This window comes from Peromyscus eremicus, chromosome 10 (assembly GCF_949786415.1).
Source record: "Peromyscus eremicus chromosome 10, PerEre_H2_v1, whole genome shotgun sequence".
NCBI lineage: Eukaryota > Metazoa > Chordata > Mammalia > Rodentia > Cricetidae > Peromyscus > Peromyscus eremicus.
Window position 1 is genome coordinate 96,161,723 of NC_081426.1, and position 16,786 is coordinate 96,178,508.

General features: G+C 43.8%; 1 protein-coding gene across 1 annotated transcript in view; it reads right to left on the bottom strand.

Moving 5' to 3' along the window:
* The window catches only part of Dipk1a (divergent protein kinase domain 1A), an 85,185-nt gene extending 69,611 nt beyond the window's left edge, over positions 1-15,574 (bottom strand). Inside the window, exon 1 of the mRNA XM_059274929.1 lies at positions 15,449-15,574. Coding sequence (XP_059130912.1) covers positions 15,449-15,502 — 54 coding nt within the window. The 5' untranslated portion in view covers positions 15,503-15,574. The remainder of the gene's footprint in view (positions 1-15,448) is intronic.
* Between the last annotated feature and the right edge of the window lie 1,212 nt (positions 15,575-16,786).

Below are 16,786 nucleotides of genomic sequence, written 5' to 3' on the forward strand. Positions count from 1 at the left end.
GATTATGTTGGGTCTTAAGACATAAATCACAGTATGCTAGGAACATTTACTTTGCCTTTTTAAAATATGTACAAAATCAACTGATACCCAGTCCTCCCTTTTGATGCTCTCTCTCTGGAGGTGAGAGTCATTTTCATTATTAAAATGGTTTGATGCTCTTCAACTAGCCCAGTTCATTTGGAGTTAGGGGCAAATAAAAGAAAAAAAATGTCTTCACCTACAGCTGAGTGTAACCAGGTAATCATTCAATAAGAAAACTCAGGGGAAAAGGCCTGTGATGCTCTCAAACATAACTTGTATTTTATTAGGACTAGTTTTAAATCATTATTCTTTAACAGCAATGTCAAAAAGCAAGCAAATCTAGGGAATTTGCAAATGCCACATTTTCTTCCCTAGTGGCAGATATGTGGTGTTCTCTGGGAAGGGAAAAATCCTCCTAATAATGGGCTTAATAACAGAGGCAACTGTTAAGGTCCGTTACTTCAGGTGACTACTACAAGCTTTAGTCTACTGATCTCAGGTTTATAAGAGAGGTTTTATTTCGTGGAAAATTAAAAACCTATGATAATGTAATACCATTTTTAGTTTTCATATTTATTTTTTCTTTCACAATTTCATACAGCTACATAATATACCTTGATCATTTCCCCACTCCGTTACCTTCCAAGCCCCTTCTTCTGAAGTCCCCCTGCTACCTTTCATATCTGTTCAATGTTTTTTTTGTGCCTTGTTGAATCTAATTAAGGTTTCTTGAGTTGGTGAGATGGTTCAATGCATAAATGTGCCTGCTATCATGCCTGATAATCTAAGTTTGAGTCTCTGAATCCAAAGTGGAAGGAAAAAATATATCCTGCAACAAATTGACCTTCATATCTATGCCACATCATGTATGCAACCACACACATACATACACACATAAATATATCTGAATAAAAATATAATAAAAAGTTAAAATTAAGTAGCATTGTTCACATGAGCATGGAGGACTCAGGTGGAATTCTGTGAGTTAAAAGTCAGTATGGCATAAAACCAGCTACCATAAAAAAATATTTGAAAATTTCCTTATTGTGTATTTTATTAATTTCTTCCAGCATCCGCATTCATCATCTTAGGTAGCTCTTAGGATATATACAATATTCTTTACAGACACAGAGGTTAGAGGTGCAGTTACCAGACAAGTGAGACAAATGGTCTGGGAGAAAAGCAGGTCAGACAGGAAGGAAGGACTCATGGCTTGTAGTATCCGATCAGCCATGCACTTTACTGACTATGTCCACGTTCTTTGACATAAGGAATTAACGTATCTAACCAGTTCCATAAAACCCTGTCTTGAGCCTGCTGTAGTGGTGCATATGTGTGGCCCAGCACCAAGAAGCCAACGCAGGAGAATCACTTAGAGTTCAAGTCAGCCTGGTATACATACAAAACCCTTTCTCAACCAAGCAAATGAACAAATAAAACACCCCTGCTCCACTCCCCAGGAAAACCCCCTCCATATCTCTATAATAAGCAGATTCACTGCACTCTACAAACATTTATTGGCCCCCCTGCTCTGAGCCAGGCATAAGGGACACAGAGAGGAAACGGACATTTCAGCTCCCAAGGAGCTGACAACTTTGAGAAAAGATAGGAAATCCCTGATGATGCTTCAGGATCAGGTAAGAGACACGGGTGCTGGCTATCATTTGTTTAGAGCACGGGACAAACAAAAGATGACTAACAGCGGGAGGTACTAGTGAGGGACTGTTCAAAGGTCATCTCCTCTTTGAATTGAGACTTAAAAGATAAGTGAGAATAAAACAGATAAGCAACCCAGTGGTAATGGCGCACACCTTTAATCTCAGCACTTGGGAGGCAGAGGCAGGTGAATCTCTGTGAGTTCGAGGCCAGCCTGATCTACAGAGTGAGTTCCAGGACAGGATCCAAATGCTACACAGAAACCCTGTCTTGAAAAACAAACAAACAAACAAACAGATAAGCAGATATAAACATATAAAGAGCACTAGGGACAAAGAGGAAATGGTAGAACTGGGAAGTGGTTACATGATAGAGCATTTGTCTGGCATGTACATGCTCTGGGTTCGATCCACAGCACTGCAAAATAAAAAAAAAAATTTAAAACAAAGAGAAAGGATAGGGTAGACATGAGAGCTAAGTGCCACGCTGGTATGCTTGGAAAAGTCAAGTATCTCAAGACTGCTGGACAAATTGCATCTGTGGTGGCAGTGGCAGGCATAAAGGCCAAGCTCCCCACAGAACAGGCCTCCTGTGAGTAAAGGAAGGCCACTAAAGGAGGAGAGAAAAGCGAGTCCACTGAAGGACGAGTATAAAAAGAGGGAGGCCCAGTGAGATCTGGACTTTGGTAAAGATGATGCTGAAGGAGGATGTCTCTGAACTGGTAGAGCAAGCCCTTCTAGTAGGCCGGCCAGCAAAACAACAAAACGCTACGATGCATTCATCTGTGATTTAGTCTGCACAATACACAAAAGACTTGAGCACTGACTACTGTAATAAACAAGAGTTTCCAAATTTAGTATTTGCGTTTCTCCTTTTGTAATAAATACCCCAGACTTTTTCCATAGTAATTGCCAGGTCGATGAACATACAGTTCTTTCTCTTTTTAAAACAATACATACATGGTTTTACATGGCTATGTAAGATCTAGAAACCACAAATTAGAGAAAAAAGTCAATATTTGACTTTCTGAGATTGTCTCAGTTCACTTAACATGATGACCTCTAGTTTCATCCATTTTCCTGCAAGCAATATGACTTGGTGGTGGTGGTGGTTCTTTTTTTCTTCTTTCTTCTTCTTCTTCCTTCTTTTTCTCCTCCTCTTCTTCAATTTTTTTTTTGAAAACAGTGTTTCTCTGCATAGCTCTTGCTCTTCTAGAACTCACACTATAAATCAGGCTAGCCTCAATCTCAGATCTGCCTGCCTCTGCCTCCCTAATGCTAGGACTAAACGCATGTACCACAACACCTAGTGATTTGATTCTTCTTTATGGCTAAAAAAAAAAAAAAAAAATCAGTATACACATACCAAATTTGTTCTTATCTGTATCTCTGTTGTTGGCATCTAGGTTGGTTGCATAACTTAGTTATTGTGAACAGCATTGCAAAATACATAGCTCTCTTCTAAATCTCTTCTTTAGTATTACCTTTCCCCTCAATGCTGCAAGGAACAGGACCTTGTGCATGATTAGCAGGCACCCTACTACAAAGTTACATCCATAGTCGCTGGCATTCGAATGCCTGGCCCTTGCTTCACCTGTTCAGGGAGGCTTAGAAGATATGGCCTTACTAGAGGTATGTCACTGGGAGTGTGTAGGCAGAAGTTTCTCTCCCACCTGCCTGTTTCCCAAATAATTGACTCAGAGGCTTAACATTACTTACTGATGTTGGCCAGCAGCTCAAGTATTACTAACTAGCTCTTACACTTAAATTAACCCATCATTTTTATCTATGTTTAGCCACGTGGCTTGGCACCTTTTCTTAGTGCAGCATTCTCATCTTGTTTCCTCAGCATCTGGCTGGTGACTCCTGACTCCACCCTTCCTCTTCCCAGAATTCTAGTCTGGTCACCCCACCTACAATTCCTGCCTGGCCACTGGCCAATCAGCATTTTATAAGCCAATTTGAGTGACAAATCTTTACAGTGTACAAGAGCATTATCCCACAGCATTTCCCCTTTTTTGTCTAATTAAAAAGGAAGGTTTTAACCTTACTATAGTAAAACAAAAACAGTTATTAAGTAAGAATTACAGCAACAATATCTAATCCATTTGCATTTTGCAAAACTAGAGAAAATATTGATCTATTTTATCTTGGGAGCTTATCTTACTGCTGGGAGCTCAGCTGGACCTGCAGCTCCATGCACTGAGTGCTCGAGCCTCTGGGGTGAGTCTGAGTGAGCCTGCTGCAGCTGACTGTTGCCTATTGATGGGGCTGAAAGCAACTTGGAGGCGTTGAAACGCAGGCACCACAAGCAGATATGAGTGGGGTGGAATGGAGCCGAGCTGGGCAGACTGGCTGGGGGGTGGGGGTGGTGGTAATGGCACACAGCACAATTGTGTGTGTGCCAGGAAGTGCCAGGCAGGGGGCAGGCAGCCACGGAGGCTGGGGTGGGGGTGGGATGTGGGAGGCTCAGGCAGGCCATGTGGACTAGCCACAGGCATCAGGTTCAGGTTCAGGTCACATTGGGTGCCACTTGTAATGAGAACCTCAATGATCTATATACATCAATTTGTTAAGGAGTTCTATGGGGAAAACAGACTCACTGATACAGGATAAGGTAAATCCAGTTGCAGAGTACTTGGAAAGCTGGGGACTGATCATATGCTGCTTCACGCCTCCTGATGTGGTCTTCACCACCCAAAAGAGCTTGACTCCCTTTCTCCTCCCTTTTAAGTGGTCACATAGGCAGATAAGAAGTACTGCCTCTATCAGACCAGAGAGCCCAAGGTCATGGGCGGGGGAATTCCCACTGAAGAGTGGGTTTTGAAAGCTTGAAGACCTTTGCCATTTTGAGCTTACTCTCTCCAGAAGTGAGTTCTCAGCTACTCCTGTCACCAAGCCTGCCTGCTGCCATGATCTCCTCTATGATGGTGATAGACTCCTATTCCCTCTGAATCCTTAAGCAAACCCTTCCATCTATAAGTCACCTTGGTTATAGTGGGGTTTTTTGTTTGTTTTGTTGTTGTTGTTGTTGTTGTTGTTGTTTTTTCAAGACAGGATTTCTCTGTGTAGCTTTGCGCCTGTCCTGGATCTCACTCTGTAGACCAGGCTGGCCTCGAACTCACAAAGATCTGCCTGCCTCTGCCTCCTGAGTGCTGGGATGCCGCCCGCCCGCCCGCCCGCCCGTTATGGTGGGTTTTATTACAGCAACAGAAAGGTAACTAGTACAGAGAGACTCTACCTTAAAAAAAAAAAAGGCTCTTTCAATCTCATTCTGTCCCTTAATATAACTCTAGACAGTTCATACATTTCTAGTCATACTAAGTTATTATGGGGTGGACATGGTGGTGGCACATGCCTTTAATCCCAGCATTCGGGAGGCAGAGGCAGATAGCTCTCTGTGAGTTCGAGGCCAGCCTGGTCTATAAATTGAGTTCTAGGACAGCTAGGGCTACACAGAGAAACCCTGAGTATGTGTGGGGGCGGGGCTTAGTTATTATGAAACCCAGCTAAATTTATCTTTAAAATGCATAAACCAAGTCTGGTAGAACACATCTTTAATCCCATCATTCAGAAAGCAGAGGTAGGTAGCTCTCTGAGTTTAAAGTCAGCTTGGTCTGCAAAGTAAGTTGCAGGACAACCAGAGCTAAAAAACAAACAAACATACAAAAATTTAAATGTATAAAAAACCTACATAAAATGTAAAAGAAAAGCACAGTGAATCCTCTTATTCTCATAACTATATTCAATTGCTATTTTTCTCCCACCAAAGAAATTTAGCAATGCTGAAGAAATGTGACTGCCCCTACTGGATGATGTCAATAGCATATAATGGATATAAACCAGGAATGCTGCTAAATATTCTACAGTACAGAACTTTACACACACACACACACAAAAATACCTAGTCCAAAATGTCAGTGATATTCACATTAAGAAACATTGCATGCCGGCGGTGGTGGCACACACCTTTAATCCCAGCACTCGGGAGGCAAAGGCAGGTGGATCTCTGTGAGTTCGAGGCCAGCCTGGTCTACAGAGCGAGATCCAGGACAGGCACCAAAACCACACAGAGAAACCCTGTCTCAAAAAACAAGAAAGAAAAAAGAAACATTGCTCTTAGCCAAATTTGGTGGTACACTGCTTTTGTTTTGTTTTGTTGTTTTGAGACAGGGTCTCTCTACATATCCTTGGCTATCCTGGAACTCACTATGTAGACCACACTGGTCTCCTACTCACAAAGAACTGCCTGCCTCTCTGCCTCTGCCTCCCAAGTGCTGGCATTAAAAACATGTCCCACCAAAGCTGGCTAGGTGGTGGTGCATTGTTTTAATCCCAGAGGGCCAGCCTGATCTACATAGTGAGTTCCAGAACAGCCAGAGCTACATAATAGAGAAACCCTGTCTTAAAAACAATTAAATATAGGGCTGGAGAGATGGCTTAGAGGTTAAGGGTACTGACTGCTTTTCTAAAGGTCCCAGGTTCAAATCCTAGCACCCATATGACAGCTAACAACTGTCTGTAACTCCAAGATCTGACACTCTCACACAGATTTACCTGCAAGCAAAACACCAATGCACATAAAAGTAAATAAATTAAAAAATTAAATATAAATAAAAGTAAAATTAGATCTAAGGAAGGGTTTGTAGACTGGCATTTGACCAGGAAACTCTGATTTTCTTCCTTCCTTTCTTCCTTTCTCTGTGTTGTAACAGGCTAGCCTCAAACTCAGAGATCTACCTGCCTGATTTTTCAAGAAATGAAGAGCAAGGAGTGAAATGTGGCACTAATGGTAAGATCTAATAACCTAGTAATTGACTTGTTATGTCTGTGCACTAATTCATTCAGAAGGTTGTAAGTACATTTAAAAATCTTTCTTTCAGGAATGTCCAGAGATATAGTTATTCTGTTATTTGCAAAGAAAGAGGAATATGTTTACAGTAACCCATAACCTCACTGAAAAATATCAAACTGAAACAATAAATCAAGAAGAAACTTTTCCTTAAAAAAGATCTACAAATGTTCTGCAAGCATACAAGATGATGCTCAATATCATTAGTCATGAGGGAAACAAAATCAGAACCAGAATGAGCTATCTCCTCACGACCACTAGGATGGCTACTATACTGAAAACAAAAAGAAAGTGCTCAAGAGAGTATGGAAAAAATGGAATCCTTACACACTATTGGTAGGTATGTAAAAAATATATGGCCACTATGAAGAACTATGAAGAATAGCATGAAGATTTATTACATGTGGGTTGTGATGTAGTTAAGAGGGAGGAGGGGTTTGAAGGAAGGAGAGGGGAACTAGAGAGGAAAGAAAAACCAAGTATTGCACATTCTCCCTCATATTCAGATTATAGAAACACACACATACAAAAGCAAAAGAGGCAATATTTAGGAGGCAGAAAAGGAAACAGAAGAGAAGGAAGGAAACAAAAAAGGGTGGTGGAGGCAAGGATATAAACAAAGTAAATTACACATATGATAAATAAGGATTAAAATGTCACAATGAAACCTTTTATTCTATGTGCTAACTAAAATATTAATTTTTAACTATGTACAAAGGCATTAAAATAGGGGGCTATGTTATTATTTTTTATCTGTTTTGTTTTTCAAGACAGAGTTTCTCTGTATAGTCTTGGCTGTTCTGGAACTTACTCTGTAGATCAGGCTGGTCTCAAACTGAGAGGTTCCGCTGCCTCTGCCTCCTGAGGGCTGGGATTAAAAGCATGCACCACCACAGCCAGCTGGGGCTGTAGTTAGTACTAGGAGAACTTACATACCATGTGTAAGCTCCTGGGTTCAAGCACAAGCACCACAAGAAAAAAAAAAAAAACAGAACTACTACAGTCATCCCATTTTCCCAGTTTCTGGTGCCGACAGACCTGGGCTGCTTTCAGCCTTGGTCAGAGAAGCTTCTTTTTGCAGTTGACAGCAGACAGTGAAGAGATGTGTAGCTGATCAAAGTGATGGGACTAAGAGGCTGAGTTGCTCGGTCCTAACCAGGACATCTATATCAACCCTATTACCAGCAAGGTTCAGGGAACGTTAGGAGTGAGAAAAATGTAAGAGCTGGAGGGTGGGAAGAGATCTGAGACATGGCCATCTGGACATGACATGGCCATTGCACTCAGGAGCTCACCGCAGCTGTAGTCACCTGCACAAGTCCTGAACAAGATCAAGCCAGCCAAATCTCATCATAGACGGGGTAGATGATTGACAGATCCCAACTCTTACTGAGGAGCTATTCATTCTATTTTGAGGAAGTGGCCACTGGGAGGTCTCCGAGCTTCAGTGGACAGCCCCACACTCCATGTACATATGGGTAACACCAACTGAATTTATTGGGTTATAAAAAAAATTGGGGATGGGACCATGTTGGGGAAAATATAAGAGGAGTTGGAGGAGAAAATAGGGGTAAGAGGTAGTTGTGACCATATTTTGTTGCATACATGTATGAAACTCTCAAAGATAAAACTTAAAATTAAGAATCATTATTATTACTATCATTATTAGTCAGGCGGTCGAAGCACAAGGATCTTGAGTGCCTGACAAGTCTGGGCGATACAGTGAGACTGGGGGGGGGGGGAGATAAAGGAAAGGAGAGAGGGGAGAAGAGGGGAGATAGGAAGGCAAGGGAAAAGAGAGCAGGAAAGAAGTGGAGGGAGAAGAAGGAGAAGAGAGAGAGAGGAGGGGAGGAGGGGAGATAATGGATGGAAAAATACTGCAGGGTTCTATTTACATGAGGTATTTTAAGAGAGTCAAACTAATAGAAACAGAAAATAGGATGTGGTTACCAAGGACTAGGGTGGGGTAGGAGCCAAAAGGAAATAGGGAGTAGTTCAGTGGGTGGAGTCTCAACTTTGCAAGATGAAAAGGCTGAGATCTGATACACTCAAAGTGCATAAAGTACATTTAAAAATATTTAGGTTGCTGGATGTTTTGTTGCACACCTTTAATACCAGCACAAGAGGCAGAAGCAGGCTGATCTTGGTGAGTTCAAGGCCATCCTAGACAACATAGTGAGTTTCAGGACATCGAGGGCTAAATAGTGAGACCCTGTCTCAAAAAACAAATAAACAAAAAAAGTATTGTGAGGGCTGGAGAGATGGCTCAGCAGCTAAGAATGCTGGCTGTTTTTTTCAAAGGACCTAGGTTCAATTCCCAGCACCCAAATAGTGATTAACAACCATCCATAACTTCAGTTCCAGGAGATCCAACACCCTCTTCTGGCCTCCACAGGCACTAGGCACAAAACACCAATACACATAAAAATAAAATAGTTTTTAAGTTAGTAAGGATGGAATTTGCTAGAAAATTTATCATTTCTTTTTGTTTTGTTTTGTTTTGGTTTTTTTCGAGACAGGGTTTCTCTGTGTACCTTTAGAGCCTGTCCTGGAACTCACTCTGTAGACCAGGCTGGCCTTGAACTCACAGAGATCCACCTGCCTCTGTCTCCTCAAACTCACAGAGATCAGCCTACCTCTGCCTCCCCAATTAGTGCTGGGATTAAAGACATGTGCCACCACTGCCCAGCAAATTTATCATTTTTTTAAAGTTCTCAAGAAGCATAGTAATATCAAATGACTACATGCCACCTCTATGCTTTAGTTGGGTTTCATTTTTTTGGTTTTTTGAGACCGTGTTTCACTAGGTAGCCCAGAATATATTACAACTTTTAATCTTACTCCTCATCCTTCTAAATCCTGGAACTGCAGGCATACACTGAATTTAAAGCATTATTGGTCTCTATACACACTAAACTTCAGAGAGCTAATCACAGCTCTAGAGATTTAATTTCAGGCAAAGGTCAGTGCATGGTCTTCTGCTGCCAACTTTTGGGATTACAGAACTACCTCTTCTAAATACCCTTTGATTCAGAAGTTTCTGGAGGCCTTATTATTTTTACTCTAGCATTTGTCAACACTGTTACAGCTACCACTGACATGTCAGTAACTCTCCCTGGAACTAAATCCTACAAATTACCCATATTAAGGCACAAAGAACCAAACTATTTGAAAAATGGTGCTAATGTAAGCCAACTTTTCAGGTTATCAGAAATTTTGGATGATAGATGACATGCTTATAATAACAACGCTTGGGAAGTAAGGGAAGGACAGCCAACATATAATTCTGTCTCAAAAAAACAAACAACAAAAGAAATGTTGATAAGTATCAACAGTCTTATTTAATCAGGCCATTGATATGGTGGTGCACAGCTGTATCCCAGCAGCAAGAGGATTGCCACAAGTTCAAGGCCACTCTGATAAATAATTACAGAAGTCCAGGAGACTCTCTCAAAGAGTCAACAACAACAACAAAAATGTCTGTCCATTCATTTGTGACAGCCCTGACTGAACACATACTAAAAATGCCAGGGCAGTCGAAATTTAAAACCTTTCTACCTAAAGGGCTTGAAAATCTTCAAAGGAAGAAGTCTTGGATTTCAAATATCATTAGACTTGAACAATCTTTTCCTATGTTACAGAGTATGAGCAGAATGACTGGAATGGAGAATGTTTATAACCTAAGCATATTAAATTATCCCAAACTGCCTTTTTTGGGGAGTAGGGGTGGGGAGGGGGGTTCAAGACAGGATTTCACTGTGTAGCCCTGGCTGTCCTGGAACTCACTCTACAGAACAGGACTGCCTCTGCCTCGTGAGTGCCAAGATTAAAGGTGTGAGCCACCACCGACCAGCAGTCCCAAACTGTTTTAACTTTCATTCTTCCAGAGCTTAATGACAGAAGAGAACAGGTATTCTAAACTAAAGCCAACAAATTATAGGTCTACTGTGTTATCATCCTTACTCTAAAGCCAACAAATTATAAGGTTACTCAATCATAGTAAACCCCAAACAAAAATAGATCCCAATTTGTAAAAAACACACTGCTAAAAACACATGCAGGTGCAATGCAGTTACCATAACCAGCAGTTCCTGAGACGCTCATGCTATAATGGTAAATGAAAAAGAAACACCAACCAAGAGTGGTTTATTTAAGCTGGTGACAGAACAAGTTTCTGAGCCAAGAGTCAAGAGTCTAACTCTGTTGAATATACTATAACACTTGGCACATACAGGAAGTGTTATTTCCTGGGTAATTTTTCAACAAAACAGTGGCAAAAGATGCTGCCGTACATTAGCCTGCTCTGGGAATGATGCACTGACCAGTGCTACGGGACGTGATTATTAGCTAACTTACGCAGAGGCTGTACACTGCGCTTGCACTGCTGTCCTGGAAGCAACTACTGCCTGCACCAAAAAGCTGGCACCGGGGAAAGCTGGGGCAAGGAGGAAGAAAAAGGTCAGTGTCCACAGGATCAGCTCCATGGATCACTTCCCTTTCACTTCCTCTCATCCTTCTGTTCTGTTTTACTGAACTATAATTCATATAGTATAGAATTTACTCCTTTAAATTCAGATACCACAGAATTTCTTTTTTTAAAAAAACCCTACCCCATTAGTAGACACTTTATTTTTCACCCAACTCTAAGCAACCTCTGGTCTATTTCAGTCTTTACTGTTAAATAGTATCTCACTATATGATGCAGCACCTAAGCTCTTTTCTTTGAAAGTAGTAGAATCTCTTGGCTGTATCAAAAAAGATGATCACAGTAGTTAGGAACTCATAGACTCCTATTATAGCTTATGGCAGAAATTATAACATTAATCACAAAATACTAAGTTTTTTGGGGTCAGGGGAAGGACTCAATTATTGGTTTTTTTTTGTTTGTTTGTTTGTTTTCCCCAGAGCTGAAGACCGAACCCAGGGCCTTGTGCTTGCTAGGTAAGCTCTACCGCTGAGCTAAATCCCCAGCCCTGTTTTTTGTTTGTTTGTTTGTTTAAGATTTATTTATTTATTATGTATACAGTATTCTGCCTGCATGTATCCCTGCAGGCCAGAAGAGGGCACCAGATCTCATTACAGATGGTTGTGAGCCACCATGTGGTTGCTGGGAATTGAACTCAGGACCTCTGGAAGATCAGCCAGTGCTCTTAACCGCTGAGCCATCTCTCCAGCACTTTTGTTTTTAACTAGCTCAAGATGCTTAATTTTCTAGAAGTGGCAGCAACTACCACATTGACATCAAGGTTAATGGAAACTGAGTGAAGCTCCTTGCAAGTCAAATGATTAGGTTTCCCCTTCTAAATTATTGGGAAAAGGGCTGGAGACATAGCTCAGCAGTTAAAAGCACTTACTGCTCTTGCAAAAAAGATCCAGGTTCAGTTCCCAGAACCCTCATATTGGTTCACAACTACCCATAACTCCTGTTCCGGTGATATGACGCCCTCCTCTACCCTCCACAGACACCAGGTACATACATGTTTCACATACACATGCAGGCAAAACATCATACACATAAAATAAAAAAAAAAATGTTCTCACTGGATGGCGGTGGTGGCACATGACTTTAATCCCAGCACTCAGGAGGCAGAGCCAGTCAGATCTCTGTGAATTCGAGGCCAGCCTGGTCTACAAGATCCAGGACAGGCTCCAAAACTACATAGAGAAATCCTGTGGGACAGGGGAGGATGGGGGGGGACATAAATAAATAAATAAATATTCTCATTTTGTTTTGTTTTGGCATTTTTGCTTAATGGTGTTTTGTTTTGTGGGGTTTTGTTTTTGTTTTTGTTTTTTTAAGAGAAAGAACATAAGGTTGGGTAGATAGAGAGATGGGGAGGAGCTGGGAGGAGCTGGGGGAAGAGGAAAACATAATCAAAATATATTGTATGAAAAATAAATTTTAAAGAAAAAAAATGCTAACTGTGTGGTGGCACCTGCCTTTAGTCCCAGCACTTGGGAGGCAGATCTCTGTGAGTTCCAGGCCAGCCTGGTCTACAAAGAGAGTTACAGGACAGCCAGGGTAGTTACACAGAGAAAGTCTGTCTCCAAAGCTTAAAAAAAAAAAAAGAAAGAAAGAAAAGAAGGAAAACTGCTAAGAAAAAAATGAGGGAAAAGAAACTTGCAAGCCCTAAGGCCTAAATTAGAACATAAATCATCTTTAACCCCACCAAGTTCAGACAAACAGCAAAACTATCAAGTACATAAAACTGGTCTCTAAAAACTCCATCTCCTCTTCCTCTCCCTTCCTCTTAGAAATAAATCTAGTACCCTGCTGTTTCCTGCCCACAAAGGAAGAGTATCTCCTACACCTGTTGAATGATTACCTCTCTGTACTTGAAATGTACGTGTGCAGAAATGTTACTACTATCAGGGATCTGGCCAGGTGTGACAGGGCATGACTATTATCCAGTACTTGAGAGGATAAGGCAGAAGGTCCACCATGAATCTGAGGCCAATCTGAACTATATATCAAGTACCAAGGCAGCCTACAAGGATACATAGCAAGACCTTATTTCAAAAGAACACAGAAATAAAAATGAAAACCCCTCAAAACAGGTATTTGTATTATAAGACATTCTCTCAAAACATAAAATCAGAATTGGTTTCCCTGAAGCAAGGTACAGTGGTGCACACATGTAATCCCTGCACTTGGGAGGTAGAAGCAGGAAGGTCAGAGTTCAAGGCCAGCCTGGGTTACTAGCTGTATATTGGTGGGGAGAGGGAAGGGAAGGGAGGCAGAGAGAGAGGGGGAAGAGAGAGGGAGGGATAAACAAGCTGTTAAGGGGAAAGTGTTTTTATTTTTGTTCTGCCAAAGGAGATAGTGCACAATAAACCCTCTCCATGACAAATCAAATTTAGTTAGTTAATAGACGGCTAGGGGTAATGTGCAACTGGGAAGAAGGGAAGCAGAGGAGAAATGGAAGAAGAAGTTGAGGCTATGGAGCTAGCTCAGTCTGTAAAGGGCTTGCTGCTCAAACATGAGGAACTGAACTTGATGCCCAGCACTTGCACACTCTTGAAATCCTAGGGCTGGAGAAGTGAGACAGGAGGATCTCTGGGTTCACAGGCCAGTCAGCCTAACCTGTTTGGAGAGTTCTACTGGAGACCTTGTCTCAAAAACACAGGGAGGTGGTGGTGCGCACGCCTTTAACCCCAGCACACAGGAGGCAGAGGCAGACTAATCTCTGCGTGTTTGAGGCCAGGTCTACAGAGTGAGTTCCAGGACAACCAGAGCTACACAGAGAAACCCTCTGGAAAACAAAACAAAAAAGCCAGGAAAGTGGCCCCTCAGGAACAACACTGAAAGCCGATTTGTGCTCTCTGCACTCCTGTAGTGACACACACAGTAACAGAGGAGATCAGAAGTTCAAGGCCATCCTCAGCTACCTGCCTAGATCTAAGCCAATCTGGCTACGTGAGAACTTGTCTTTAAAAAGAAATCTTGAGTTTACCTTATTTTTTTTTTGAAATGAGGTCTCTCTTTCCCATTGACAAGCTTACTCTAATTTGATTATTGACAATGATGCAAATCCAGAAAGCTAAAAATGCTGTTTGTCACTAATGGAAGCATAAGTATTTCTAAAACTCCTTTTCTGTGCTGCTGGGGATTGAACCCAGGTGCCTCTGAGCTATAGCCTCAATCAAATCAGAAAACCCTTGTGTTGTAGTGCCACAGAGGTGTCATTGTGTTCACATCTGTGGAAAGCAGTTAGAGCCAAAACAACTAAAGTCTATAGCTCTACCAAACCTAAAAAAACCTAATAATAGAAAGCTAGGTAGTTTAAGTTAAAAGATTTAAATATGACAAGATCCTTCAACAATAAAGGGTCATCTGGAAAGGGTGTAATTCTAAATTGGGTTCTAATACTGGTGCTCAAGGCACAACTATTTCTGGTGGTTGCTGCCACAAACAGAACATTCAGTCTCACACCCTTAATACCATGAGCTGTCCAGTCATCTTTTCAATCTGCTGCATGTCACTCATTTCAGAGTAATGACTTACACACACAAATTTCAAATAAAAATGTCAGAGTCACTTGGACTGTGATGGTTCCTCCTCAACTTTTTTTTTTCATACTTTTAAGAAGCACCACCAGCTGACCCAAAATACCCTTCCCATACCTTCAGGCCTTTTCATGTAAGCAGTGTCCTGTGGGAACACATAACCCTGTGGACAATGTGTGCGGCACTGATTTGTAGTTGTTTTTCCATCGGAGTGATGGATTTGCGATCAGCTGCTCACGATGTCTACTAGGTCCCCCTGGTGACCAAACAGTGCACCAAGGCAGCAGTGGGGTTCTAAAGCCGGCTGGCAGCGGAACAGAAAATCATGAAAAATTAACACGCCAACAGTACACACGACGTGACTGAGAATTGCGTTCGCATTGCTGGGGAGCTGACTGGAGAGCCTCGCGACAGTCACTATCCCCTTTCCTTTTACCAAAGCGGAATGCCCATCGCCTCGGTTCGGCTCGCCGATTCCTCCCTCCCATTTAAAGCGGGGTTGCGATGGGAACCCCAAACCCGGGGGTTCTGCACGAGGCACCGCCGCTGGCGGGGACTCGGGGACCCACCGGTGTAACAATTGGTCACGATTCTCTGAAATATGGAGGAATGACACGCCACCTTTTCCTACTCGAGACGCGGAGTCGGGAATGGCAGGTCTGGGGGCCCTCGAGGAAAGGGGGGGCACGCAGAGGAGGGACCGCGGCTCGTCCCGGGCCGGGACGCGGAGGGGCGTAGGGCTGGGGCGGCGCCCGGGGAGCGGGACGCGGGGCGAACCGGGACCGAGGAGGGCGCGCCGCCAGGTGCCGGTCCGCGGGGGGCGGCGGGGCGCGCGCGCGCGGAGGGAGGACGGGGCGCGGAGTCCCGCGTGGCGCGGCGCGGAGGGCGCGTGGCGGGGCCGCGGCCGGCCTACCTGGAGGTAGTGGGGTTTCCTCAGCCAGGCCCCCGCGCAGAGACTCCTCGCCATGGCACTCACATCGCCCCGCCGCGCCGCAGTCGGAGGCGGACCCGAGCGCGGCCGCCCGCCGGCCGGCCTCCCCGCCCCTGCCCCGCCGGCCCGCCCACGGCCCGCCCCCGGCGCGCGCTCCCCGCGGCCGCGCTGCGGCGAGGGCGGCGGGAGGCGGAGGCCGGCCCTGCGCGCGCAGCCCCACCCCCACCCCGGCCGCGGCGGCTGTCAGGCCGCGGGCGCCCGGCTCCGCCGACACAAATCCGCCTGCGCCCGGGCGCTTAAAGGGGAGGCGCGGACGGGGGAGGGGCGCGGGCGCGAGCGGCGCGGGGGAGCGCAGAGCGTGGGCTCGCTGGAGCGCCCTCTTCCTCGGCTGTGCCGGGCCCGCAGCTCCCGGGGCTGAGCCCGCGGTCCGCGCTCCTTCCGGACTCCTGTTTCGAGTCGGGACCTGTGCGAGCGGGTTGCGTCTGAATTCCGAGGACGCCCGGAGCTGCTTGCTAGGGGACTGGCTCATAGTCCCTCTCCAGGGAAAGGAGGAGGACCGGGCTCCTTCCCGCTCAGTTCTGCGTGGCCTTGCAGACACTTCGCCGCTTTGCGTACCTTCAACTTTCTTTTCCTTTTTTACAATTTCGACTTTTTTTTTTTTTAAGTTTGCATTGTTTGCAAAACAGCTTCAGAGTTTTCTTGCCCCTGCCACAGAATCCTGATTTGAAGGTTAAAAAAATAAATAAATAAATGGCGAATTAAATACAGTTCTGAAGGCAGGAGCCCTGGGACGTGGCAGAACAACTCAGTTAAGGCTACACAACGCAGGGCGTGGCGCCCTTCTTTGACACTGAGGGCCAAATAAGGGAAAAAACCACCCCAGAAGGAGCACAGCTATTGATCTGAGTAACTAACGCAGGAAGATGCAGTTCCTACTTTATTTTTTTCCTCGTAAGCCATGCTTTCCCTTGATGGCCTCTAAGTTTGTGTCTAGTGCTTTCAGTTTCTAAAGACAGGTTTTTAACCTGGGAAGTATCTGTTGCTTGCAAATAAATACATTATCCACTGACTTACATTTTTAATTAAGTGACTTCAGTAATTTCTAAGATAAAGATGAATATGAGCAGGGCTTGGTGACTTGTGCCTACAATTCCAGCCCTTGGGAAGTGTAAACGGGATTAGGTGTTCAAGGCCAAGCTGGGATACTAAAGACAGAGATGGAAGGGAGGCAGGGAAGAAGGGGAAAAAAGGAAAAAAGATGGATCCTACTGGGTTCGTTTAATACTTTAAATTTGTTTTATTTTTATGTGTATATGTGTG